We start from the raw sequence: 27,725 nt of genomic DNA, 5'->3' as shown, positions 1-27,725 counted from the left end.
GGCCGCTCCAGCCTCCTTCACCCACGCCGGTCGCTCCAGCCCACAAAGATTAGCGTATACAGAGCCGTTGTCATACCCACACTCCTGTTCAGCTCCGAATCATGGGTCCTCTACCGGCATCATCTACGGCTCCTAGAACGCTTCCACAAGTGTTGTCTCCGCTCCATCCTCAACATTCATTGGAGCGCTTTCATCCCTAACATCGAAGTACTCGAGATGGCAGAGGCCGACAGCATCGAGTCCACGCTGCTGAAGATCCAGCTGCGCTGGGTGGGTCACGTCTCCAGAATGGAGGACCATCGCCTTCCCAAGATCATGTTATATGGTGAGCTCTCCACTGGCCACCGTGACAGAGGTGCACCAAAGAAGAGGTACAAGGACTGCCTAAAGAAATCTCTTGGTGCCTGCCACATTGACCACCGCCAGTGGCCAGAAGAGACTGATATCGCCTCAAACCGTACATCTTGGCGCCTCACAGTTCGGCGGGCAGCAACCTCCTTTGAAGAAGACCGCAGAGCCCACCTCACTGACAAAAGACAAAGGAGGAAAAACCCAACACCCAACCCCAACCAACCAATTTTCCCCTGCAACCGCTGCAACCGTGTCTGCCTGTCCCGCATCGGACTTGTCAGCCACAAACGAGCCTGCAGCTGACGTGGACATTTACCCCCTCCATAAATCTTCGTCCACGAAGCCAAGCCAAAGAAGAAAGAATGCTAAGGCGCTCCATCAGGATCTCAAGACCCCCGGACCACTTAAATCTATAAATTTGTAAATAACTGAATACTTTTCAACTTTTTTTCTGAACCCATGTTCTCTGTCTTTATTCACAGACCCTAAATCCTGCAGGAAGGGGTAAATGCAGTGAACTGGGATTCATTGGTACTATGTTGTGCCTGATGAATGGCTCCGCCCTCCATCTGCTCACATATACCCCTAGTTTCCTGCCTATACCCAGAACCCTTCTGAAGACCACTGTGAAACCCTACCCATAGTTATAAGCTAATAAACGCGTTTGTTCACCCTCCAGTCATGAGAGCTTTTATTCATGCTACAATAGGTATATTGCACAATAGGTGTGGAGAGTTATGGCCCAAATGCGGGTCAGTGGGACGAGGTGGGAGAAGATGTTCAGCACGGACTAGCAGGTCCAAACTGGTCTGTTTCTGTGCTGTAAATGGTTATATGGTTAATGCTGGTCAACTGTCCTGAACTGAGAGGGGGCTGTGGAGCAGTCGCTTTTATTCAGGAGTCTGTTAAGGGTCCACGGGTACAATGGGCATGCCCAGACCGATAAATATACAAACAGTGTCAGCCAGATGCTAGTGGATGCATTAGAGCACTGGAGAGGGTGTAGAGGAGATTGTCCGGGATGTTGCCTGTGATGGACATTTCAGTTATGAGGAAAGGTTGGATAGGCTGGCTTTGTTTTCCTTGGAGCAGAGGAAGCTAAAGGGGGACCTGAAAGAGGTATACAAAATTATGACGGCATAAACAGGGTGGTTAGTGAGAAATCCTTCCCTATAATGGAGGAATCTAAAGCCAGATTAAGGCAACGAGCAAGAGGTTTGGATGGGACCTGAGGATATTTTCTTTCATCAAGGGGTTGTTAGGATGTGGAATCTGTTGCCTGTGAATATGGTGGTGGTTGGTATTGTCACATTTAAGTTCTCTCTGGATAGGCATTTGAATCAGCAAGGTGTGGAAGGCTATGGGTAAATGCTGATAAATGAGATTAGTATGGATGAATAGTTGATTGTTGGCATGGACATGGTGGGCCGAAGGGCCTGTTCTTGTTCCTGTATGACTCCTTGCCTACTTCACTCAGAGGATGACATGGAAATCGGAACACTGATAAGCAAATATGAAAAGTAAACTATAAGAGATGCACCAACCAATTATAAGCATCAAGCATTTTGAGAATTAAATAGAAAATAACGTTTGATCACAGGCAACATCCCAGTGAATCACATCTGCACCCTCTCTAGTGGTATTGTCGCTCAGGTGCAGAACTACAAGACTCATGCTGTGGCCTAACTAGAATGTTGCAATAAACCCAAACCCATTGTAAAATGGAGATTTCCCCGAAATCTCCTTGGGAAGCCTCTCATGAACTTGTGGTGTGAAAAGGTCGGCCCACGAATTTCCCAGAGTGGTTCCAGCTGCGTGAGGGATTATGGGAAACAAAGCCGCCCATTCATCCCACATTGTGCCACCATCATGCCAAAGCGGCCTCAAAGCATGGGGGGGGGCCTGGGTGGGCAGGCGACTGACCGATGGACAGCTAGGGGGGAGAGGGAGTGGGCAGGCGACCAACATACTTGCGGACAGGAGTGGGGGAGTAGGTGGGCGAGCAACCATCCTTCCAACAGCTGGGAGGGAGGGAACGGGCGAGCAACCAACCTACCAATGGCCAGGGGGAGGGAGGGAGAGGGAACAGACAAGCAACCAACCTACTGACAGCCGGGAGGGAGAGAGTGGGCGGGCAAGCGACCTACCGACGACTGGGAGGGAGAGGGAGCAGGCGAGTGACCAACCTACCAATGGCCAGGAGGAAGGGAGATGGCAGGTGAGCGACCTACTGGCTGTGGGGGAGGGAGCGGCGAGCGACCAACCTACCGACGGCTGGGGGGGAGGGAGTTGATGGGCAATCCACAGGCAGGGGTGGAACTTACTCTTACTCCTGTGAGCATGTAACACTTCATCGGTTGGGGGGCGGGACTTCCCCCTAAGTTGCTGGGGATGGCAAATTCCCAGGAATTTGGTCTACGGTGTGAAAGGTCCAGGAGGTTCTGAATTCCTGGGAATTTCTCCAGGACAAAGTAGGGTCACCGCTCACCTGCGGTGTGAAAACAAGTGTCCGTGTCATTAAATCATTTCTTAACCTAAACTACTCTGCTTGTAGGTCACTTGGAAACTTTTTTATGCCAAGTGAACATTAATGCTCCCCCTCAGAACATTTTCCAGTATCATTCCGACAACTATTAACAGGCTAAAATATCTATAGTTACCAGGGTTTTTTTCTTCCTGCCTCTTTTGAAAAGGGTCACCAGATTTGCTGCCTTCTCGTCATCTGGTACCTCACTCCTCAATTGTGCCCAGCAGTGATTTATAAATCTCAGCTAGAGCCCAAGAGATTTCTCCCCTTGCCATCCACAACAGCTTGGGATAAACCCCATCGGGTCTTGGCAATTTATCCATCTTTGAGTCGGCCAAGGCATTGAGTACTTCCTGGTTGAATTTAATTGCATTTCCAATCAATCAAAGCATAACAAAAAGATAGGCCACCTGCAAAGAAGAGGGAGAATATTTCCAAATGTCTTCAAAAGACAGAAGTGCCGGAGAATCAGGGGTGTGGCCTATCTACGCAAATAACTTTGGATCTGGCCTAACTTTGAAGCTTGGCTTGACAAGTAACAAGGAATACCGTTATACCTTTGTGAGAGATAATAGATTATAGGAAGTAAAGTTAGTATGAATAAAATAATAGATTATAGGAAGTAAAGTTAGTATGAATAAAATAAAGAATAATAGACTAGACTAGAGGAAGTTAAGTAAGTGCTGAATAGGGATGAATTCCGTTAAGAGTGTGAGGAAGGGTTACGCAAGTACAATAGAAGAAAGGTCTTATAGTGATAGAAAGAATTAGCAAGTTCTGCATATAGAATTAGTAAGTCCTGGGGGTTGAGATGTGTGAATAACGACAAAGGCAGATTCATGAATAAGGACAATGACATTATGGGACCCAGACAGGATACCCCATGGTCTTTCAAGTTTACTAGAAACTGCACGTAGGCAGACAGAATTACCAAATGCCAAACCAATCCAGGAGGCAGAAGAATGTTATGGGGGGGGGGGGTATCTCTACACTGAAATGAACTGTATAAAAGTTGGGTATGTATGTGTATTCCCATGGTAAGGGGAAGCACCCAACTTTGCACTGTTGTACAATAAATGTTCTTTGTTCTCAATTTTTGTCTGGAGCGAAATCTGTGAAGGTACTTATGTTTCTCACACCTTGACAGATGAAAGTTGGATAACCCAAAGCTTTTCACTATAAATTCTGGGACTTTTGAAAAGTTTAAAAATGATTGGGAAAGAGAACTCAACCTTCATATTTCTAATGAAAATTGGAATAAAATTCTGCGACTGGTAAACTCTTCTTCTCTATGTGCAAAACATTCACTAATACAGTTTAAAGTTGTTCATAGAGCTCATATGTCTAAAGATAAACTCCATCGCTTTTATTCTCATATCGATCCTATATGTGATAAATGTCAATTGGAAATAGCTTCCCTTACACATATGTTTTGGTCCTGTCCCTCTTTACAGAATTATTGGAAGGAAATTTTTTCCATTATATCTACTGTTTTGAATATTGATTTACAACCACATCCCATTACTGCAATTTTTGGATTACCTATGATAGATTTGACTTATTTATCTCTTCCTGCGGATCGTATGATTGCTTTTCTTACACTAATGGCTAGAAGATCTATACTATTAAATTGGAAAGAGGTAAATCCTCCCACTGTTTTCCAATGGTTTACCCAAATTATACTATGTTTAAATTTAGAGAAAATTAGAAACTCTGTCTATGACCCTTCTAAGTTTGAGTTAACCTGGCGACCATTTATTCAATTTTTTCATTTGTGGTGAGTTGATCTGGCTCTGTTTTCTTTCTATGATTATGTATAATAATTGGGCTGTAAGATGAGATCAGAGTGATCGGCGTGGTTTAGCTATATCTGTAGGTTTTTTTTTAAAGTTTTTTTTTTGTTTTTTTAAATTCAGATTTGTTTTTTCTTCTTTTTTGGGTTTTTTTTTTCTCTTTTTTCATATATTGTTATTAATTATATCTTTTTTTTAGAGATAGTTCACACCCTAAACTGATCAAAAATTTTTTTTTATGATATATTTTTATTCTGTAATATTATTGTTTAATATCTCTGTATTAATTCATTACTTACTATGTATTTTTTTATATCTCTTTGAACTGTATGTGTTTATAAAATTATAATAATAATAAAAAGATTGAAAAAGAACAAAGCTTTTCACTTTTTTGCCAAGAACCTACAATATGTGACAAGCAAGAACAAGCTGTCACACAACTTCACATAATATTAATAATGCCTGAAAAATTAAATGATTTGCGTAAAAACTATCCAATTTAGTGAGACCAGTGCAACAAGTTTTTAAACAGCAACCTCATTTTAAACTTAATTGTAAATATCAGCAATTTGTCTTTTGAAATACAAGTGTTTCAATGTTCTTGATTCTTTTTTTCAGATGTTTGAAAACATTTAAAGTAGAGTTTTCAGTTGATGGAAAAGTTTACAAGAGGATCAATGATAAAGATACTATATTTACCATTTTTGTACATGCTCCACTCAGTAACAGAAAAGGTTAGTGTTATGATTTATATTTTTGCTTATACAGCAAAAAAAAAATTTTTAAATTTTTTTTTTCACACTATAAACCATATTGATCAAGATACATACATTTTCCTTCTTAAATATATTACAGTGTTGTTTGCTTATACAGCAAATTAAAGCAAGAAAAAACAAGTGCATTTGACTTTTACTACAATCAACTTATTTTAATAAATATATTCAAGTTGAAATACTGCTGATTTAGTGCTCACATCTGAATATACAGGTGGAAAATATTGGAAGGAAACACAATTGTAATTTCTTTAATGAATAACATGGCTGCCATAAATGCAACTTTACTCCAGACCAAGTAATTCTGATCTTGCTCGTTTTCTTTGCTAAAGCACAAACATGATCCTTGTAGGTGGTCTCCTATCCTATTTTAATCAAATGGTTATTTAATCGGTGATACTTTTCACTTCTTCTGTTTCATGCATTTATGACAATATTTTTGAAGATGTAATGAAATAATTAATGAAAGAGAAATCCAAAAAAAATCTTTTTTGCCTCACATGCTTTGCCTAACGCACTTCGTCAAACAACCTAACTGAGATGGAAAATGTCATTGTTGTGGTTTGCAATAAATCCATGTATTATGAGAGAGAATTCTGACATTATACCCAAAATTGAGGTATACTCTGGCATTTTGGGATGTGAGTAGAGCTCTTTCTCCCATCTCGTCTGCTGAGCTTCCCTGTTGCACAGACCCTGCCCCTCACTGTCATGAGGAATGGCCAGAAAATGGTCACCACAGCGGCCTTTCCTCATATCGGGCAAGGATAGAATTTCAACCTCGGCCACAGCATCGTCTGCAGGTATTTGTCTCATATCTTTGTGGCAATAATATCTGCCACAGTTTGCCCAAAGGTGGCCTGTGGCTGAGGTCGGAATGTTATTCTTGCCTGTTTTCAGAAAAAGGAGAACCCACCTTGCAGCACCCTTCGCGAGGCTCAGGGGTACTGAAAGAGTTTAGAGGTCTGAATCAAGAACAACAACTAGGTTTTAGATCAGGCTCCAACCAAGTGCATGGTATAGAGGTTTGGCTTTAAGAAATTTGGGACAAAAATAGTTTTTTTTAAATCATTCCTCTTTTTTATTCCTTTTTGACAGGTCTTCCTCAAGTATCCGGTTTCTACCGGATTGGTGCAGTGGATTACTGGGGAGAGGCTGGAGAATATTCTGAACCGGTTAAATACATTGAAGGGGATACTAATAAATACTGTTAAGAGCAATTGTATGACATTGAGTAAATGTCGATATAAATGTACAAGTCTGCTCTGTACTGGTTGTTATCTACGATTCCATGACACAAGTCAAAATAATTCTTATTTCAAACTAATGGCACGAATGGAATATTTTTATAATGTTCAATAAAATATTCTTAGTGGTCTTTTATAATGTGTAATAAATTTGTACTGCATGTTTCACTGATGAATAAGATCCACGTTGTGAGAGATGGGAAAATTGATCTAAAATTATGAACATGTTCTTTGTTCTCAATTTTTGTCTCGAGCAATTTCTTTAAAGGTACTTCAATTTCTAACAAATGGGGGCTCGTCCGGGATCACACTCCCTCCACTGACAGAGTACCCCGACGACGAGAGTAGGTGCACCCCAGCTAATTCAGGTGGACTCACGGACGACGGGTGGCTGGTCAGTGGAAGAAGCGAGTGATATCCGAGAAGAGGCATTGAGAACAAACGATGGGAGGAAGCGCGCTAGAGCATTGCTACTGGAACTCGGTAAGAGGAATTTTACTTGCCTATCAGTATGGGAATTATGAGTAGCAAGGAAGAGAGTCCTGGTTCAGGATGTGAACACCAGATAGCTACGTACAGCCCGCTTGGGTTGATGTTATCTGAGTGGGGCACGGGAAGGACCCGTGGGAAAGACAAACTGACAATGGTCAGGTATTGTTGTATTGAATGGGTTAAACGCCCGGTTAAAGAGAGCTCCGTGTACTGGCCAAAGTTCGGATCCGAGGATGAATGGATGTGTCAAGCTTTGAACATCTGGCTCAATCAAAACCAGAGAGAGACAATGTTGAGAGCAGGGAATATGCAGCCTGCTGGCTCAAGGGACCCATTGAACAACTGGTTTTGAGTGAGAAAGAACTCAAGGATAAGAGAGAGGAGGAACCTTTTGTCCCTGAATCACAGGGGTGGGATGTGCTACATTCCCTCCCTCCACCTTATGTTCCTCCTATGCCGGCTCCTATCTTTCCTATCTTTCCTTCCCCTCCTATGACCTACCCTTCTGCACCTTCCCCTCCTCCCCCACAGTTAGAGAAAAGAGAAAAGAATAGGAGTGGTATGGTAACTCGCTCACAAAGCGCTCGATTACCATCTCCGTTGACAGGAGAGAGATTGTTGTAATTTAGAACAGAGTGAGAACCTACTGGAAGAAAGGGCAGGTAAATGTGCCCTTGACCAGTACGAAGGTAAATGTGCCCTTGACCAGTACGAAGGTAAATGTGCCCTTGACCAGTACGGAGGTACGTAACCTACTGGAAGAAAGGGCAAGGTCAGAAATAATAAGCTAGAAGTTAGCTGGATGAGACCCCTGCGGGAGGTTCCCGTGGGAGGGGGTCTCGGTTTTGTAAATGTGACTGAAGTGCATAACTTTAAGAAAGAACTGACCTCCCTGATAGAAGATCCCCAGGGATGTGCCGAACAGTTAGACCAATTTTTGGGACCAAATATATATAAAATATGGAGGTCTCGACATAGAATCCCCAGCAGGGGAACAATTAGTACTAACAGGTTTTGTTACCAACTCAGCCCCAGACATTAGGAGAAAATTACAAAAGACAGAAAATTGGCATGAGCAGGGAATAACCCAGCTTCTACAGATCACACAAAAAGCATTTGTCCAGACATCTGAGGATAAGCAGAAAGCAAAGGCTAACATTTTGATGCAAGCAGTTAAAGGAATAGTAGATGAGTAACATGAAAAAGGCAGGGACTGTGTGCCAGCTCCTGAATGTTGGGAGAAGCGTCGGGAGTGGGAGAGTAGAGGCCAGAGATAATTTCATAAATCACGACTTCCCACTTCAGTCACTGACCAATATTGATTAAAATTCATGCTAAAAATTAAATGTCATAAATGATCGTTTTTCAATACTGTAGAATTAGCGAATTTAACTACCAGTTAATTCCAATTTATGAAATAAATTGTATTCAAATGTGATTTTGCACAGGGAGTACCTGAGAGTTGAGTGATGTTATAACATTTGCAGGGAGAAATGTTTGCGCAAATAGGGTGAGTTCTACACGTCTTATTTTAAGTGTATGTAAGATAAAGAAAGGATCTGATGTGTAAAGTGGCTGGATCAGCCAGTTGAAGGGGGAGTGTGCATGTCCCTTTAAGTGCACTGTGGCACTTCAAATTGAGGCTTCAGGCTCTTGTCTTGCAGTTAGAAGTATGGAGTCCTATCAATAGATTTAGTACATTTCTTCTACACATTCAGCAGTCAAGGTCCGTGAGTTTAAAGATCACCCACTTCTGGAGAATAAAGATACCTCTGGGGATTCCTATGGGGATTCCTATAAGTTTAATCATTCATTTCTCTGGTGCATTTTCCTCCGGAGTGAAATTAATGCCTCAGCACAATTTCTCTGTATTACCGCTGTTATTTAATTCATGATAACATTCCCCCATTCATCAGGTTTATATTTAAATCCGGTAGTGCGGAAGTTACATTGTAAATAATCACGGAGGTAAACCCTGCGCGACTGGATTCAGCTTAATGGAGAAATAAACCTGCGAACTGGTCTATGGTGGTGTGTGAGTACTGCAATAGGTGGAATATGATTTAAATTGGTGGCATCGTTCAGAACAATTGGGCGCATAGGAATAATAATAGCATTAATTACTCACAGATCTTGTACCTGATACTATTCACTACGTCCCGGCTTCAGGACTGGGAAATTGGCATGGTACAGAGAAATTGGCATGGCACCAATATTTCTTGATTCACTAATGACTCCACAAGCTCCAGGATTCATGCAGCTAAACTTTAAGTGCAATATTATAGAAACTAGCCGGTACTTAAATGATTGTGTGTGCAATCAACATTGCAAAAATATGAAAGGTAATACAGGTGCTCCCCTACTTATGATTTTACGATGACACAATAGCATGACTGTCATTTACCTTCATATAATGTATTAAAGGTCATCACAAGCATCGTTGATTTTTCCAATAAACTTTGATAATTCCTCTAAGGTGAATTTTTTGTAGCCTCGTTGGTTAATCACATTTTCGGAAAGCTTACAGGGACTGTTGGGAGAGAGCAGGGTAGTGAGATCAGTATGAGGACTGATACAGTGCTGTTAATGTTAGACAAGGTACGTCTCCAATTAAGATTTTTTTTCAACTTACGCTGGGTCTGCTGGAACGCAGGATGTTCTTCTATCTAAAGCCAGCTTTAGATAAACTCTTATCATTCTGACAAATCCAGGTCTAAGTCTAATTTTTCTCCAGCCTTTGAGCAAGCGCTTCCACTGCTGCATCTTACTGATCACCTCCTCACCAATGAATCAGAAGACCATGGTGTATGGCACTCACTGCACAAGCAGTCTGAAAATGTGTACAAGCCTGTTCAACTTCATTTTACAAAATCAACAATCAGTTCCAAGCTCCCCAATGCTCTCTGTGGAGAGAAAATTGCCAGATTTTTACCCTCTTAATGCCCTTGGTTATGTTTGCCTCTTCTCAAAGATTACATGGCTGCACAGAGGAGCAAGGCTGAAAGTGCCTTGAAGTAGTCTGTTGGCTGCACTTGTGACCTTTAGTCAGAAAATGCATGGGCTCTTGTCTCACTTTGGGTAGTGTAGCGGTTAGTTCAACTATATTACAGTGGCAGTGATGAGTACATCGATGTGAGGGGTTTGGAGGGTTATGGGCAGGGAGTAGTAGGTAGGTTGAACTAGTTGGAGTATCATGTAAATCGGTGCGGACTAGAAGGGCCAATATGGCCTGTTTCCGTACTGTTATTGTTATATGGTTATTATATGGAATATGGTTGTGAGCTGTGGCACAAGGCATTTAATTTTACAATTACAATAGCGATGTTAAATAATCGTCAAATTCATGGCCGTCGGCAGTAACAAAGACATGTCTTATTCCCACTCGGCTATTTTAAAATAAATTCAGTTACAATACAGTTAATATCACTCGCCCAATCATTATGGCTAATTGTGTTCTTAAGGCAGAACTAAAGGTTGAATATGTTTCAAGCTCTCTTGCAGGGGCTCTTGTGCTGCAATGTCTGTTATGTACTCACTCTAACAAATTGGAGGGTTGTGCCTCATACAGACAAGCAGCTCCAACTGCATTTTAATAAGGTCTAACATATTCAAAACCCATGGAAATATGGTTTGTGTTTCATTTTACAATTTTTACACTAACAGAAAGGAAAGTCAGATTGTTATTCATTTTATTAAAATCTAGTGATTGGTTATATGTAAAAGCATGGCAAGAGGATCAACTAAAACCTGCCTGGGATGGTCCCTACTGTGTACTTTTAATTACAGACACCACAGTAAGAACAAGAGAGAAAGGCTGGACCCACATCCAAAGAAGCAAACCAGCTTCCGAACCACAACATCACGACACACAGACTCAACCCTCAACCTGGCGTGCAGTTCCTCATCCTTCAGCCCTGAAACTTACACTGCGCCGTGACAAACTGCCGTAATGTTACATTTATTGTTGTATTTTAACTGTTTATACATTTATTGTTGTATTTTACCTGTTTATTCATTTATTGGGGTATTGTTTGTTAACTGTTTATGTCACTTCATTACACGCTATGTTTTAAGTCCTCCTGGAATAGGGGCAGCAGAGGTTACAATTGTGCTACTTTACAGTGTAGACAGGGCATAGATTTAGGGCATTTTCAATACGGACCAGGGGGAACACAGTAGCGATAGTCAGTTAACAGCCTACATAGTGATTAATCAATGTACATTTCGCACACAGGGAGAGACTCACAGGCAAGCTGCAAAACACAATTAAATCAAGAGAAACAATCCCCCCCCCAGCTTTGTCTCTTTTCATCACCCCGTGAAGGGGAGCACCAGTTACCAACAACGTGAGCTGCTTGGCACCTCAATATCAGACTCCAGACAGCCTTCGGAGATCGGTGGCCCTAGGGTTCGGGGCTGAAGAGGACGTCAGATACTAGCCACAATTCAACGGAACCGCCTGACTCTCGCTACTCGTTCGCTGCTGAAGGCAACGTTTCTCACAGACTGCTACTCGTTCGCTGCTGAAGGCAGCGTTTCTCACAGACTGCTACTCGTTCGCTGCTGAAGGCAGCGTTTCTCACAGACTGCTACTCGTTCGCTGCTGAAGGCAGCGTTTCTCACAGACTTCGTCAGGACAATGCTTACAAAAGTCGGGTGGTTAAAAGACACTGCTTCAATGTTTCAACGTGAATCTGCCCATGCCCATGTTCAGACGTGGCAACTTCGGACTGATGTGGGATGGACTAGACTCTTTACTGAGAACTGGAGCCTGATACTCGCAACCCTAATAAGCAGCTGGACTCGCTACTCTGACCTTCATGGTGCTCCCCTACCTAAAGACTTTACACAGGTGTTACAATTCGGTTATTGACCAGCTGGGTAAAACATTACCTTACACTTGAAAGCTCAGTATTACTGATCTAAAAGAAAAGTGAGGAAGGGGTGGGGGGGGATCAGTCACACTGACACTAGTAACCAAAGATCAGTAACACTGATCATGGTGAAAGATCAGTATTACTGATCTAAAAGAAAAGTGAGGATTGTGAGAGATGGGAAAATTGATCTAAAATTATGAACATGGAAGAAACTAAAATTCATCAGTTAATGGCTGTAACCAGTACAAACAGGATGAGCTTGGGGATTAGGATGCAGGAAAGCAGAGTCAGCACGATTAACATAAGAATCTTCTTTGTGACAAGAGCCACCATAAGACTAAGATAAGGAATGGTAAGGTACAATAGAATGTAGGAAGTTGAGGTAGTCTGGTTCAGATAAGGGTCTCCTAGCCCAAGACAGAAGTACCAAGTCCTACATATCTAATTAGCTAACCTTACACAGATTTATACATATGAAATTAGCCAACCCTAGATAGGATGGGCCAACTCTGCATACCAAGAGACTGTAGCCCCTAGAATCAGGAAGGTGTGGATAAGGACAATGACATGATGGGACACCCACAGGATACCCCCTGGTCCTCCAAGTGTACTGAAACTGCACGTAGGCAGGAAGGATTGCCTATGCCAAACCCATCCAGGGGGCAGAAGAATGTAAGGGGGAGGGTATTCTGATACTGAAATTGACTGTATAAAAGTTGGGTGAGCCCCAGTATATGTGTGTATTCCCAGGGTAAGGGGAAGCACCCAACTTTGCATTGTTGTAAAATAAATGTTCTTTGTTCTCAATTTTTGTCTCGAGCAATTTCTTTAAAGGTACTTCAATTTCTAACAACGTCATGCTTTTCCTGAATGAATTGTTCAAAATTAAATATAGAGATTTACAGTGAAGAATTTTATCTTCAGTCGAATTACTATTTTAAACACAATATAATTTGAATGAAGTCTCAAAGGTAGCATACAACACAGTTACTGCACTGAGACCCTATTAAGCACAACACTTGGTTCGGCAGTCCAAATACTTACAAGTACATGACCCATTCTCTATACATTAAAAAGGCATGTGCTTGAGCCACAGGCTGATTCCCAGGGATCAGGCACAAATTCCTGTCCTCCCTGTTGTTCTACATTGTTGAATCAGTGTATTAGCTCCCTCATTGAAGGTTGCTGCGCAGGTGTTAGTGAGGAGTACAGCCACTCACTATTGAAATAAACTCTGGCAGCCCAGGGTGTCCAGGCCATTACTGGGGACTGGCAGCAGCTGTTCCTTGTGACAACAGCCCACCTGGATCCTACACTCTCACTCATCATCCCCTTTTGAATGTTAAGGAAGCTGCTGATTTCTCGCAGCCTGAGATTTTTTCCATGGTCACAAAGTCAGTGATCACCACTAGCTTAAGGAATTGGGGCAGGTTCCAGGCAGGAAAATGCTATCAATCGCACATCAATTTACGTTTAATGCTACCTTGATACCTTTTCCACCAATTCCATCAGTGCTGTCATTCCTGGAAACGCTTTCTGATTGTTATGTGAAATACCAATTTGCACATTAATGCATGTGCAATAACTTGATAAAATAAATTGATAAATTTACGCAACTGGATACTTATTGTCCAAAATCTAGCAGAAGAAAGTTTAGCAAAGCACCATTAACCCAGACAGGTCGCACTGATGATTCAAAATCACAGATACCTGATCAAATTTCTGGAACAAGTCAAGATAACCCAGATTAATCATTAACGGGTTTATTTCCAGAAAATAAATAATTTATAGCTGTGGAAAGCAACAGTTTCATGCCATTGAATCTCTAATAGATGTCTTACCTATTCTTAGTAAAATGAACAACCTCATATTTCCCAGTATTATATCCTTCTGTCAAATTCTTTCTCACTAAGAACCCCTCCATCCCTTTATTCTCTTACCTCTTCCCTGCTTTTCGCCTTCCCATTTTTGTCCTCCTTCCCCATCATGTCCCACCTACCACCATCTCTCTCTTTCTCCATCTACTCTCCTCTCTTGCCTGTCACCTCTTGCACAGGACACCTTGTCTTCTCCTTTCTCTCTCCCGGCTCCTTTCTCTTGTTCCAGCTTATTTTTCCCATTACACTTTGACCTCTCCCCATTGCAGAGGAGGGTGATGGAACATTTTGCCTACACTATGTGTTTGCTATCTGTTCACTCCATTCACCACATTGTATTCCAAGGGAAGTGGCCACGAGTGCATCCATATCTTTGTACAGAAATGGGAGTCAGGTTAAAATCATTCGGCAGATACTTTTATTGGTAAAAGTCACTTTTACAACCTCCCTAGATAAACACACTCTGAGTCATGAACAATTCATCACAAATGTTTAAGAATAAATATTTTTTAGAGTAGTGTTTGCGAAAAATTGATCCAATGAGCATACAATGTGAAAAAGAGGGCATCAGTTCAATTGTTCAATGCAAAAATTCAATTTGCGTTATTGGGGACAATTTAAAATATATTAATGCCTGCTATTAAAAATACAAAACAATGTTTAGATCATTAAAGCTTTGACCAACTATTTCCGAATAATAAACATTAAAATTCTTCAAGGTGAAGATTGCTGGTGCAATCACTCTCAAAGTAACACTGCTTAAGCATGAAACTCCATGCTCCAGCCAAGATGTCTCTCCCATTAGAATCCTCAAGGACAAGCTCCTGAGAAAAAGAAAAAATGAAAATTGAATAAAGTTTTCATCTCTCTACTTTAATTAGAACTCTTAGTTTCCTATTTTAATATAAATATTTATCCTAAATCTACATAGCCTAGAATTTGAAATACTTGTATAGAAAACAGTGTAATTATATCAAACTCATACAACTGGTCCTTTGACCCATCTTGACCACATTGGTATTGTGGACTAGCCTCATTTGCCTACACTTGGTCCATATCCTTCTATATCTTTCCTATCCGTATATCTCTCCAAAAGTCTTTTGTACCTAAAAATTATCATCAAAAAGTGGAGATGGCCTGCAGGCTCCACATAGTCTAAACCAGCCATTCTCAATGGCATGCAATATACCTGGGAACCGGTATTCCATAAATGTTGGGCTCACTGTGCTCTGGCCCACCCATCAAGAATGGGCTCTCTCTAGAAGTCAGCCTTAACAGGGATTAATTTTACTCACCAGATTGCAGCACTGGTTCAAACTGGCCAGAGAGGCAAATCTCTTCCTGTTTCCGACGAACAATGCGCTGGATGTTTGGTGGAAGGCCATGTGGGTTGCGAGAGAAGACGAGGGCGTAACCATCATCACAGGTTCCATCTGCCTTCTGTCTACGGCAGGCGTATGTGATGGCATAGTTGTCATAGTCAGTGTCAATCACCCAGTGGTGATCATCTAGGGAGCATAAACATTGTGCAGCATCTGATCATTTTACACAGAACCACAACTTTAAAATGATACAAATGGAATCTAATTGCTTATAAACCATGTTTAATTACAGGAAATAGAATTTTTCAACATTATAAATGAAAAGCAAATGTGTATAAATCTCCAGTATAACTGAAAAATTCACATGCCAAACCTTTCAGATACTATAGGATATCTTTTTCCTAAGTAACAAAAGAATCATCATATGATCAGAAGATACTCAGTTCAAACATATCATCATTGTATCTTTCATCTAAAAGATGCGTGGGGTTAAAGAAGAAGTTAAAGATTAAAGAAAAAAATAACCAGCTTGTATCATAGAGATATGGCAGATTATTTCTCAGGATATAGAGGAGGGGAGACTGACTCATCAGAAGAGAAACAAAACACTTAAAGACCCTTTTGATGCTTAGGGCATAGATTGAAGAATGTCCAAGAAGTAACAGAGACTGGAGAACTTTATGATGTTTCAGAAACAGGTAGAATTTTAGACCTTGCAACCATCGTGCCTTTCTTCCATCTGATGAAATCAAGACGGATTCGCTGCCTTATCCGTGACATGGCTTAGACACCATGCTCCTTGATTCCTTTGTGTCCATAAATCTATTACTCAACCTTGAATCTACACGATGTCTGAGTAATATATAGACACAGTGACCGAGCTTCCATTCTACTAGAGGATGAAGAATTCCAAGCATTCACAGCCCTCTGTGCAAAGCAGTCTCATGCCAACGTGCACTTTCTGAGACTGACCCCCATAGATCAAGACAGTTATACCCCCGGAAATGTTCTCTATCCTGTTAAATCAGAACCTTGGGTTTCCATTTAATAAGATCCTCATTTATTCTTTTAAACTCTGTTAAAATCAAGCCATCTAGTCAATTGCTTCCCATTGTGCAAAACTCAGATTCCATGAATACAGGTATCGAATCTTTGCAGAATCATCTCCAATGCAAATATAATCTGGAGTGAAACAAGAAAGTCTGCAGACCCTGTGATTGCAGTAAATGCACAAAATTGCTGGAGAAACAGTATGTCTCACAGCATTCATAGGAGGCAAAGATATAGAACCAACATTTCAGGCCTGAGCCCTTTGTCAAGGTAAGGTGAAGTTCTCATGCCCAAAACATTAGTTATATATCTTTACCTCATTTGGACACTGCAGGGCCTGCTAAGTTTCTCCAGCAATTTTGCAAATACACTCAGCTTAATTATAAGAACCAAACCAATATTCAGTCCTGTAGTTCTGATCTCCTTGGCCTTTTACTCAAACTAACCTGTCATGGAAGTTTTGAGTTTTTGCTTTCCTAAATGTTTATTCAATGTACAAACATGTTACCTTCCTATATTTCATGAGTCCATACTCTAAGATAACTTTATATACCTAAATATATTAGTTTCACTTTTTAAAAAACTTTATTATCTCATTCGCCCTTCCAAAGCGAACAACATCACATTTTTTTCAAAGTCTTATATTCTCCTCACAACTGACATTCCCATTTTGGTTGGCATTGCTTGCAAATTTGAATCCATTTGAACTGCATTTAAGTCATTCATGTGGAATGATGTACTGAGGTTTAGCAGTGATCTTTGTGGTACCACACACATGAACAGCCTGCAACCCAATTATGAAAAGAGCAGGCCAGGCAGCATCTGTGGAAAGAAATGTAAAGTTAACATTACAAGTCTGGGACCCTGTGTCAGAACTGACAATGAGCAAAAACAAGTTAGCTTCAAGTTGTAGAGATGGGGAAGAGAAGGTGGGCTGGCACAGTAAGCAAAATGGTTAGCGCAGTACTGTTAAAGTGCCAGCAATCAGGACTGGTGTTCAAATCCAGAGCTGTCTGTAAGAACTTTGAACATTCTCCCTGTGTCTTTGTGGGTTTTCCCTGGGGGGGAGGGCCTCCAGTTTCCTCCCACATTTTAAAACATACCAGGGGTGGTAGGTCAATTAAGTGTAATTGGGTGGCACGGGCTTAAGGGCCAAAATGTTCTGTTACTGTGTTACATCTACATTTTTAAAATTTCAATTGAATTTTTTTTAAATTTAAATTTAAGATGATAAGGCAAAGGGAATGTCTTTCCCCAACACAAAAAGCAGAAGAGAGCGAGCAAATTATGCTTCTTTATGTTACACATTGGTAATAGAAAGGCTGTTGGACATGCCAGTCGGGATGTACTAATGGAGAAAGAAAAATGGTGCCAAAAGCACAGTTGGATTATTGGCAGAGATCTGGTACAGACAAGAAAATGAAGTTATCCAAAGTTGAGAAATCTGATATTGCATCTGGAAGACCAAAGTATTCCAAGAGGAGGATGAGGTACTATTCCCAATTGGGTCACATGGTCGAAGGGCTAGAAGCTATCAACAGACAGACAGAGAGGGAGAGGAATGTATCATCAGAATGGCAGGCAATGGAAAGTTTGGAATTAAATAAAAAAAAGTCTGCAGATGCTGGGGTTGAGTGCAATACACAAATGTGCTAGAGAAACTCGTTAACATTCATAGGAGATACGGGGTAACTAACCAATGTTTTGGGTCTGGGCCTTTCGTCAGGTATAAGATATCATTTAACAGCACTACTGAGGACTATTACAGCATGAAAGGGTCATGAAAGTTGCCATGGAAGCAGACAGAAACAAGTATGATGTGTTCCCTCTAAACCAATTGTAATTTGAAGGTGGTTCTAAGGACACAGAAATTTCCTTCAGAAATATGAATCTAAGCCATAAGTATAGTAATGATAGTTTTTAAATAAACTGATGAGAAGTCCTTCCTGCTGGCTGTTACAAAAGGCTGCCAGATGGCACAAATGGAACACAAGTCCTTTAAAAATTCCAGGATCCTAATTACATATGTGGATTTTCAATGTCAATGTGTTATTATTGTCATCTACATGTTCAATGTACAAATGCACCAAAATTCCACCTTGCTACACCCAGTTACACCCACTACAAGAGTAAAAATTAAATTGCCACAATAGGACAAGAGAGAAAAAAAGATATTGAATATATAAAGGATAGAAAAATAAATATTCACTGTTGAAGTTAGTCCAAGAAAAGAAAGTGATGTTTCGGTCGTGCAAAGAGAGATCTTTTGCTGGTTCTGGGGAGTTTATGGTTAGGATTATGGAAATATGGGGAGGTTCAAGAGACTGACAGCTATTGAATAAAATATGTTCTTGAACCTGAAATGCTGGACTTTAAGCTTCTGTCCCATCTGCTTGAAGGGAGCAATGAGAAGAGATTGTGATAGGAGGCCGAGGCTCCTGATGTCCTTCACTAGGTTTGCTACTTTCTTTAGCCTCTGTGTTTCTAGGTACTTGAGTTCCCAGACCAGGAACAATCAGTCTGCTCTGCAGTGCACCTGTAGAAGTTCAATATTCAACAAAGTGCCAAATCTTCTCAGACTTCTTCACAGTTTCCTTGATGTGCTGGCTCCAGATGAGATGCTCTGACATGCGGACTCCCATGAATTTTAAGGTACTAACTCTCTCCATCACTGTCCCATCAAAGAAGACAGGTGCATGGTCCCTCAGCACCCCATTCTTGAAATCCACCATAAGCTCTTTGATCCTGTTGACTTTGAAAGCAAGATTGTTGTTCTGGCACCACCCAAACAGTTTTCAATCTCCATTCTGTTTTCTGACATAATTTCCAGTTATTCAGCCAACCACAGTCATTTCGTCAGTGAATTTAGAGATTGCACTGTAGCCGAACTTGGCGACACAGTCATAAATGTTCAGGGACTAGAGTGGGAGACCAAACACACAGCCTTGAGGTGCCCTTGTATTGATGGTCAGTGAGAAGGAATGATGCTCCAACACACCCTGATTGATGACTGCCAATAAGGAAATTGAGGATCCAGTTGAAGAACAATCACTTAGAATGCTCCATGTATTACTGGCAAGAATATTTTCTGTATCACCATGCTACCCAGTGGCTTATGTCTGTGTCAAACTACATGCAAGTCATCTACCACACTGTGCCCTACACCATTCAATCTGTAGATCTGTATTTCACAGTTCAAGTTCAAAGTTCAAATTTATTGTCAGACACCATAATTGACATCATATACAACCCAGAGATTATTTTTCCTGCAGGAGAGGGTGGAATTTTTAATTACCATAAACTGTAGAACCATAGAAACCCTTAGGACTTTCCTTCACATTGTTTTCCAAATCCACCTTGTGTCTTCTTTTAGCCTTCCTGATTTCAATCTTGTTTTCTCTTGCATTTTTTATACTGCACAAGCACATCATCTGCTCCATGTAGCCTATACCTGCTGGACACCTTCTTAACCACATCCCAATATTCCTCAAAAACCAAGATTCCCGATGTCTGATAACGTCTGACAGGAACATACAAACCCTGTACTCTTCCACTTACCGAACACATCCTTGCCAGAAAACAACTTGTTCCAAACCACGCTTTCTAGATCTTTTCTCATTTCCTCAAAATTGGCACTTCTCCAGTTTAAAATCTCATCTTGAGGTCCAGATCTATCCTTCTTGATAATTAACTTGAAACTAATGGCATTATGATCATTGGAAACAAAATGTTCCCCTACACACACGTCTGTCACCTGACCTGTCTGGTTCCCTAATACGAGATCAGTATTGCACTCTCTCTAGTTGGTGCCTCTATATATTGATGTAGAAAACTTTCCTGAACACATTTGATGAACTCCAAGCCATCCAGCCCTTTTACAGTATGGGAGTCCCAGTTAATATGTGGAAAATTAAAATCCTCTATGATCACAACTTTATGTTTCCTGCAGCTGTCTCTCTACAGATTTGCACCTTCAATTCTCACTGACAATTGGGCAGTCTATAAAACAAACCCCTGAGTGTGGTCATACATTTACCGTTCCTCAGCTCCACCCATATAACCTCAGTAGATGAGCCCTCTGATCTATCCTGTCTGAATACAGCTGTGATATTTTCCCTGACAAGCAACGCCACTCCTCCCCCTTTCATCCTTCCCGTTCTATTGCATCGATACTTAAGAAGAAGGAAATGCATTAAAAAATAAACAAAAGAAAGAAATGTAAACAAACAGACTGTGCAAATAAAGAAAATAAATATTTAGTAATAAATAATGAGAAGCATCCTTAATGAGTCTCTGAATGTTAAGGAGTCTGATGGTTGAGGGGTAGCAGCTATTCTTGAACCTGGAAGTCCAAGTCTTGTGGCCAGTATATTTTTTTTGCTATAAGGTCTCTTTATCCATAGCTACCGGTAAAGGAAATCATTACAGTCATCCAGCAAAACATAATTACAAAACGTACCCAATGTTCCTTAACAAATTAAGAGAATAAAAACAGTGGGAAATTAAACTGAGTAGGTTTAACCATTGAGCGGGCTATTTATTATAAATGCTGCCATTCACTCACCTCCACTGGACAAGTAACTTGCAAGCCCCTGGTAAATCATCTCCATTTTCCCTGGTTCCTGAGGATTAGGGACATTATACTGAGCTGTCATATCTGCACAGATCACCCAGAACCTACCAGTAAATGGTCAATCACTTAGATCATGTCAAAAGCAACATTTATAAAGTTAAAACATGAGCAGTGGAGATATTTTTTCATCTGATAGTGCTAATATATCCAGGAGATGCAGATTACATTGCAAGATACAGTTTTACATGATTCCTTTCTGATTTTTAAAAAATAATAATTCAGACATCATTATAGCAGAACACTTTAAAAACTGCATGAATAAACTATTTAGGTTCCAAGAGTAATCTGGTGGCAGATTTGTCAAGCAACACGTGCAGTTAAACTAGAAAGCCAAAATTAATTTGATTCCTTGTGCAAATAGTTAACAAATGGAAGATGGGAACATTCCATTTGCCCCAATTCTATTTAATATTAATTCCTTGGGTCCTGTACAAGAAAAAAGGAGAAAAGTCCGACTGCTCCAACTGCCAGGGGATAACTGCTCTCTGTCACTGGAAACGTCCTCGGAAGAGAACTCTTGAACATTCTGACGCCCATCGTTGTGAAAGAACACCTCCCAGAGAGTCAGTGTGGCTTCATAGCCAACAGGAGCACCATCGATGTGGTATCTGTTCTCAGGCAGCTCCAAGAGAAGTTTAGGGAACAAAACAAGGGACTGGACATGATGTTTGTCGACCTTACCAAAGCGTTTGACACTGTGAGCATGAAAGGTTTGTGGCAAATCATGGATCAGCTTGGATGCCCTCCCAAAGGTCCTCAGCATGGTCATCCAGCTGCATGAAGATCACCATGGCCAAGTCAGACACAGCAAAGACCACTCAGAGCCCTTCTCAATTGGCAATGGTGTAAAGTAAGGCTCGCAGTGACTCGCTTCACCATCTTTTTTATCATGATGCTCACAAGTGCCACAGAAGACCTTGATGACAAGGATGGTGTCTACATCCGATACTGCCCCGATGGCAGTCTGTTCAACATAAGGTGACTACAGTTCCACACCAAGACTTTTAGCTGACAATGTTGCTCTTGTTGCCCACCCAGAGACAACTTTGCAGCATATAACATCCTGATTTGCAATGGCTACCAAGCTCTTCAGACTGGAAGTGATCTTGAAGAAGACAGAAGTTCTCCATCAGCATGCATTTCAGGAAGAGTACCACCCTCCCCGCATTACAGAGCTGAAGACAGTCCACCAGTTCAGCTACCTGGGGTGCATCATCTCATCAGATGCCAAAATCAATAAAGAGGTTGACAACAGACTGGCAAAGGCAAACAGTGCATTCGTCAGGCTGTACAAAAGAGCCTCAAACAACAAGCATCTGAAGAAAGGCTAAAAGAGCAGTTGTACTGACCACCCTGCTGTATGGCTTCGAGCTGTGGGTCACCTATACTCACCTCCTACAACTCATTGAGTGCTTCCACCAACACTGCCTCCACACCATCCTCAACATTCACTGGAGAGACTTTGTCACCAATTTTGAAGTCCTCGAACAGGCAGAGGTTGCCAGCATCAAGACCCTGCTGTTGAAGACGCAGCTATGCTGAGCAGGGCATGTCTTTAGGATGGAGGATCATCGTCTGCCCAAGACTGTCCTGTATGGCAAACTCCTCACTGGTCACTGTGACATAGGGGTTCCAAAAAAAGAGGTACAAGGACTCTATGAAGAAACCCCTTGGTGCCTGTCACATTGACCATCGGCAATGGTCTGTTCTAGCCTCCAATCACGTGGCCTGGCAACACATCATTCACCAGTCTGTCTCCTCCTTTGAGAATGCATGCAGGGCTGGTCTTAAGAACAAAAGGAGAAGGAGGAAGAATAGTGACACAGCAGCACCAAACTCAGAGCAGAATTTCACTGGCAGCCGCTGCGGCCGGGCATGTCTGTCCCACATTGGCCTCGTCAGCCACCAGCGAGCCTGCAGCAGATGTGGACAGCTCCCTTCCTAAATCTTCATTCACAAAGACGAGCCATGATTTAATATTTTAAAAAATTATAACTTTTAAAAAAAATTAACCTTATTCACATTCCAACTCAGTATTAATTGCAGTTCAATAATAAAATCTTAAAGGAAGAACACGACAATGGTTAATTAAATGATAATTACTTTGAGCCTTGCTACAATCTATTTAGCATCAGTCTGAAGCTGTGATACAATGGGACTCACCCAAAAAGTTTTACTCTTCCCTTTGAAGATGCTGTCAAAGTTCCTTCATCATCCACAAAGTATTCAGCTGAGATGTTGTCCTGCAGGAAGAGTCCCTCTGGGTCCTTCTTTGCCAGAGCATACCACTTCCCAGCATACTGCATGAAACAAACAAACTGTACTTTTATACCGACTTACAGATGTTTACAGAGAAAATTTAAACATTCATTCAGGATTAATATACATTTTCTCACCATAGACTCTATTGCATTAGGCTTTGGTATGGACCATCCCTTGGGGTTCTCTAGATGGGATTGGTGGAACCTTCAAATAAACCATACAAACAGCTAAAAGAAGTCGTTTGGTTTATTCTTCCTGTCTTTACCCTTAAGTTAATCATGAATATTTTTGTCTGGAACATCTAGAATTCTGACTGAACTCCAGAGATGTTGGTGCCCCAGATACTGGCAGCAGGAAGAGACATCAGGTTCAGGAATGCAGTCTTAAGGAATTGAAATCAGCTCTTCAAAAAGTTTCAAGAGACCTCGGAAGCTAATGTTTCTCCAAACCCACCAGCATTCCCTGTCTATCTATAAGGACTGAGACCAGGGTTAGAGCAAGTTGTTTTACCTCAGTGAGGAAGTCTTTCTAACTGCTGATCCTGCTGTTGTCATACACTGAGTAAATCGACAACACTGTGCCCACCATTGGAAGGATTCATGGACACCAGATGAAAAGAGGATCGTCACATGCAACCTCCTCACCAACTCTCCTACCACCTTTCCCAACAGGCACTCTGTGAACTACCAAGCCCACTGAACATGTAACATAATATTTATTCAAAGATTCCAGAGAATCGGGGGTACCAACAACAACAACAAAGCAGAGAAAAAAAATGTATGATTAAATCATCTGATCCAGCTGATGAGGGGAATTTTAACATAATCGGGGCAGCCCTCTCAGGAACGTTGGTCAAAACAAAGGCTGAGATAATGGAGCTAACCCTCTTTCTTACAGCAAAATGATGAGCCGCTGGAGGAGCTCAGCAAGGTAGGAAAAATCAGTGGGGTCAGTTCATCACCTTTATTTGTCGTTCATACCCTACATTGCGCGGTAAAGACGAGATAGCGTTTATCCAGGACCATGGAGCAGATTTACATAAATAGAAGTTAAATAGTGTAATGGAATAAGTTAATAAAATAAATGTTTAAAAAGGGGAATAAGATTAGGTAGTTTTGGTCACTTTTCACAAGCAAACACCACATTTCAAAAACAGAAGCAGAAAGGGAGAGAGAGAAAGCTGCAGCAGACAGTGAAAGGCTGGCAAGTGAAAAGCCTGCTAAAGGCCCCATTTTAAGATGGGTTATGAGTTCCGGATTCAGCCTATTCGAAATCTCTGTGGTGTTTCTCCTGAAATAGAGGAAAAGAACTCTTTGCTGTAACCTAGAAGAAGGCACGTTTCTTCAGGAAGACGCCTCAATTGCTGATTGAAGGAGATCAGTTTGCGTGTCCAACGAACAACAAACCTCTCTCTGCACCCACCAAAGACCTTCCTGTCTGGTAACGACTGAAGTTAAGGCACCAGAGCCTGTTGAATGTAACGATTATTTAATTCTGTTCACACTACTGAAAACTGACTGTTACCAGTAAGCTTGGAGAAACTTGCAGATGGCTGGACAGTGAAAAATAACCATCTTGCACTCACGCACACACACTTAGACTTAGGAAGGGGCTAAGTAACCTGATAGGGGAAGATAAATATTGATCTTATTATTCTGTATCAAGAAAATAAAACCAATATTGTGAATTTCTGTTGCTGTTGGTTTTTGAGTCCTTAGGGCTTATAACAATAGAAGTTAAAATATTAAGACGTGTACAGTAAAAGTCCACGGTACACTATCCACTTATGTTCTGGGAATTCAGGAACCTGATGGCTTGGGAGAGAAAAACTTGCCCATTCTGGACGTGAGGGCCCGAGTGCTATGGTACCTCCTACCAGATGGCAGAAGGGAGAAAAGTTTGTGTGGAGTCCTTCACAATGTTTATTGCCTTTAGCCTGCACTGAGTGTTATAAATATCCTTCATGATAGGAAGGGAGCCCCCAATGATCTTTTCTGCTGACTTCACTCTCCTCTGCAGGGTCTTGTGGTCCGAGTTGGTACAGCTTCCATACCATGCAGGTGATGCAGTTGTACAAAATGCTCTCAATACATCCTCTGTAGAATGTAGTGAGGGTGGAGGGTGGGAGATGGACTTTCCTCAGCCTTTCCAGGAAAAGTAGAGGCACTCCTGAACTTTCTTGGCTATGGAGCTGGTGTTAAGGGTCCAGGTTAGATTCTCAACCAGGTGGTCGACATTATGGGACGATTTCCTGCATTAGGACTAAAGGGGAGACAGGTCTTGTGAAGAGGGCGAAAAGGAGGCTGTCAGTCCTGATGTAGGGTTTCAACCTTCTCTTTACCCCCATAGAGGCTGCCTGGCCTGTTCAGTTCTCACTTGTTTGTTCCAGATTCCTGCATCTGCAATCTCGTGTCCCTTCTTTTTTATGTTTTCCTTCCCAGTCACACATTCCTTTCATATTTACACACCATGGATGGAGTCAGCATTTCTCGCCTCCCTAACTCCCCAAATTCTTTCTCCTGCAGGTTAAATCTCCAGTAGCAACATGACGTAAGATCCAAAATCCTGCTCGTTGCCACAAGAACATTTAATGTTTCTTTCATATTTACTGCAAATGTGAAACAAAACAGAAGAATCAACTCACTCTCTTTTGGTCAAATCCTTTCTTTACATTGAATTGATCAACAACACAGGAGGTGGAGAGGGATTCCTCGAAATACGAGATGAGGACAGTCAACAGGACAAAGCTGGAGTAACTCATCCTGTGGAGAATGAGACAACAGAACCTTCAATTAACTACATATTTAATCTTACCACAAAATTGCAGGAATTCTGAAGTTAGGTAATATTCATGCAAAAATATTGTAATTTTTCTAGATTTTTTTTCATCTTAAGCAAGTTGTGTTTCTTATCTTTACTCCTTTTTAAACTTGAGTGACTTCCTTTAGTGCCTTCCCTCATGTCTGCCCAGTGAGCAATGTCCTAATGCATTACAACATAAACAGCCACACTATTTTCATGGATAAAGCATTACAGTCCAAATATTGGTTGCATACATGACATTTCTGTGTGAAATCACATTAATCGGCCTGATGTTTCCAGCCTCTACTTGCCCTCAATGATGCCATTTACCTTGACTCCTGAATTGGAGCTCCTCCACAGTCTGCAGAGAACAAAGGCCACAGTGCATTGTATCTTGCTTTGTCCGGCATTTAAAGGTATACACTGCTGACTATAGGAAACCTTATAGGTCAGCTTTACAGCTGACTGCTGGCTTGCGAACGGCTTTCAATCTTCACCAAGAACTTCAGACTATCAGTGAAAACTTATTGCAGCTGGATTGTCTATTCAATGAGTGCCTCGGTAGTAACACCCCCTGAGGGACATGTCATTCACGGAATTTTTGTAAGTGGTGCTGCATGGAATTCAGGAAGAATTGGATAGCACAGTGCAGGACGTATACAAATATCCACAGAGCAGGCTTTAGAGCAGTGATTCTCAACCTTTTTCTTTCCACTCACATACCACTATAAGTATTCCCTATTGTTATAGAAATATTTTGCTTGAGAAAAATTGTCATTGGTCCATTTCCTTTGGAGTTATGAAACCATGCACATAACGAGTCAATTAGGTACGATTAAAACAGTGATTTTCAAACTTTTTGTTTCCACCCACATCCCACCTTAAGCAATCCCTTACTGATCACAGAGTACCGATGGCATTGGGAATATTTAAAGTGGTACATGAGTGGAAAGAAGGTGGTTGAGGACCATTGCTTTAGAGACACCTAATCATTGGTCAGGCTTGGACTTTCTAAGCCTGTAATAGCAGTGATATGTACAATTCTGCTGGATGGCCCTTGGACATACTTCCATACCTGGAGTCCACTACCTTGTCAGTTTCAGCTTTCTGTTGATTGGATCATACTTGTATTCTTTAGCTTCTCATTGGTGTTCCTCCCTCAGAGGTTGCCATTATAAATATTGGAAGAGCAGACCAAGGAAGAAGAACCTGAGTCGATTCCATATTGGAGGCCCTGCACTTTCATTGCCAGAGCAGCATGGTGGCTGTGACCGTGATGTATTTCTCAATCATGTGGCCTGCAGCAGGAAGTTTGCTGCTCCATTTCCCTAGCCTGTGATTTGAATTTAATGATGACGTTCATATTTTTTGCTCATGTATTGGAACTCAAAACTTCATCCATCAACTTCTATGGAACGACCTGGGGTCAATTGTGCAGGAAGCTTAATTGGCACAACGCACAGTGACATAGCACGTGTATATCACAGATGTTCAGCAATGTCCAGCCGTAGCTATTTCAGGGCGAGTTAAGTCTGCAGAGGGAGGATGTCATGAGCTCTAAATGAGAACACATTTCAACATTGATATTGTCTTGAAAATCTTCTGTAACCTTGCAAAAATCAGACCATATATAATTGTATATATAATCCATCAAGTTTGCATTTTTGAGCTGTTCTCTTTGAGACCATCTTGTAGATGGGCTTTGAAGACCCAATGCTG

At 41.3% G+C, this 27,725-nt stretch overlaps 2 protein-coding genes across 10 annotated transcripts in view; one reads left to right on the top strand and one right to left on the bottom strand.

The window, feature by feature from the left end:
• Nucleotides 1-6,822, top strand: part of idua (alpha-L-iduronidase) — a 236,747-nt gene extending 229,925 nt beyond the window's left edge. For all 9 annotated transcript variants that reach the window (XM_069926493.1, XM_069926494.1, XM_069926502.1 and 6 more), the window contains 2 exons: nt 5,290-5,405; nt 6,543-6,822. In XM_069926493.1, the coding sequence (XP_069782594.1) occupies nt 5,290-5,405; nt 6,543-6,658 (232 nt within the window). In that variant the 3' untranslated portion in view covers nt 6,659-6,822. The remainder of the gene's footprint in view (nt 1-5,289; nt 5,406-6,542) is intronic.
• Nucleotides 6,823-14,358: 7,536 nt separating this feature from the next.
• On the bottom strand, nt 14,359-25,989 carry LOC138756368 (purpurin-like). The gene is made up of 5 exons (XM_069922878.1): nt 25,849-25,989; nt 23,106-23,242; nt 20,874-20,986; nt 15,233-15,445; nt 14,359-14,761 (listed from the first exon to the last, which is right to left on the bottom strand). The coding sequence occupies exons 1-5, from the start codon at nt 25,963-25,965 to the stop codon at nt 14,748-14,750; spliced, it is 594 nt and encodes a 197-aa protein (XP_069778979.1). The 5' UTR covers nt 25,966-25,989; the 3' UTR covers nt 14,359-14,747.
• Nucleotides 25,990-27,725: the final 1,736 nt, after the last annotated feature.

This window comes from Narcine bancroftii, chromosome 3 (genome assembly GCF_036971445.1).
Source record: "Narcine bancroftii isolate sNarBan1 chromosome 3, sNarBan1.hap1, whole genome shotgun sequence".
Lineage (NCBI taxonomy): Eukaryota > Metazoa > Chordata > Chondrichthyes > Torpediniformes > Narcinidae > Narcine > Narcine bancroftii.
This window is presented reverse-complemented; position numbering and strand designations above follow the sequence as displayed.

Excerpts from the sequence above, each read along its gene's own strand:
- LOC138756368 (XM_069922878.1), bottom strand. The coding sequence starts at position 25,965 with ATGAGTTACTCCAGCTTTGTCCTGTTGACTGTCCTCATCTCGTATTTC. Across the intron at positions 23,243-25,848 it reads AAGGATTTGACCAAAAGAGA|TATGCTGGGAAGTGGTATGC; the intron begins GTGAGTTGATTC and ends TGTTTCATGCAG. Across the intron at positions 15,446-20,873 it reads AAGTTACTTGTCCAGTGGAG|ATGATCACCACTGGGTGATT; the intron begins GTGAGTGAATGG and ends TATGCTCCCTAG.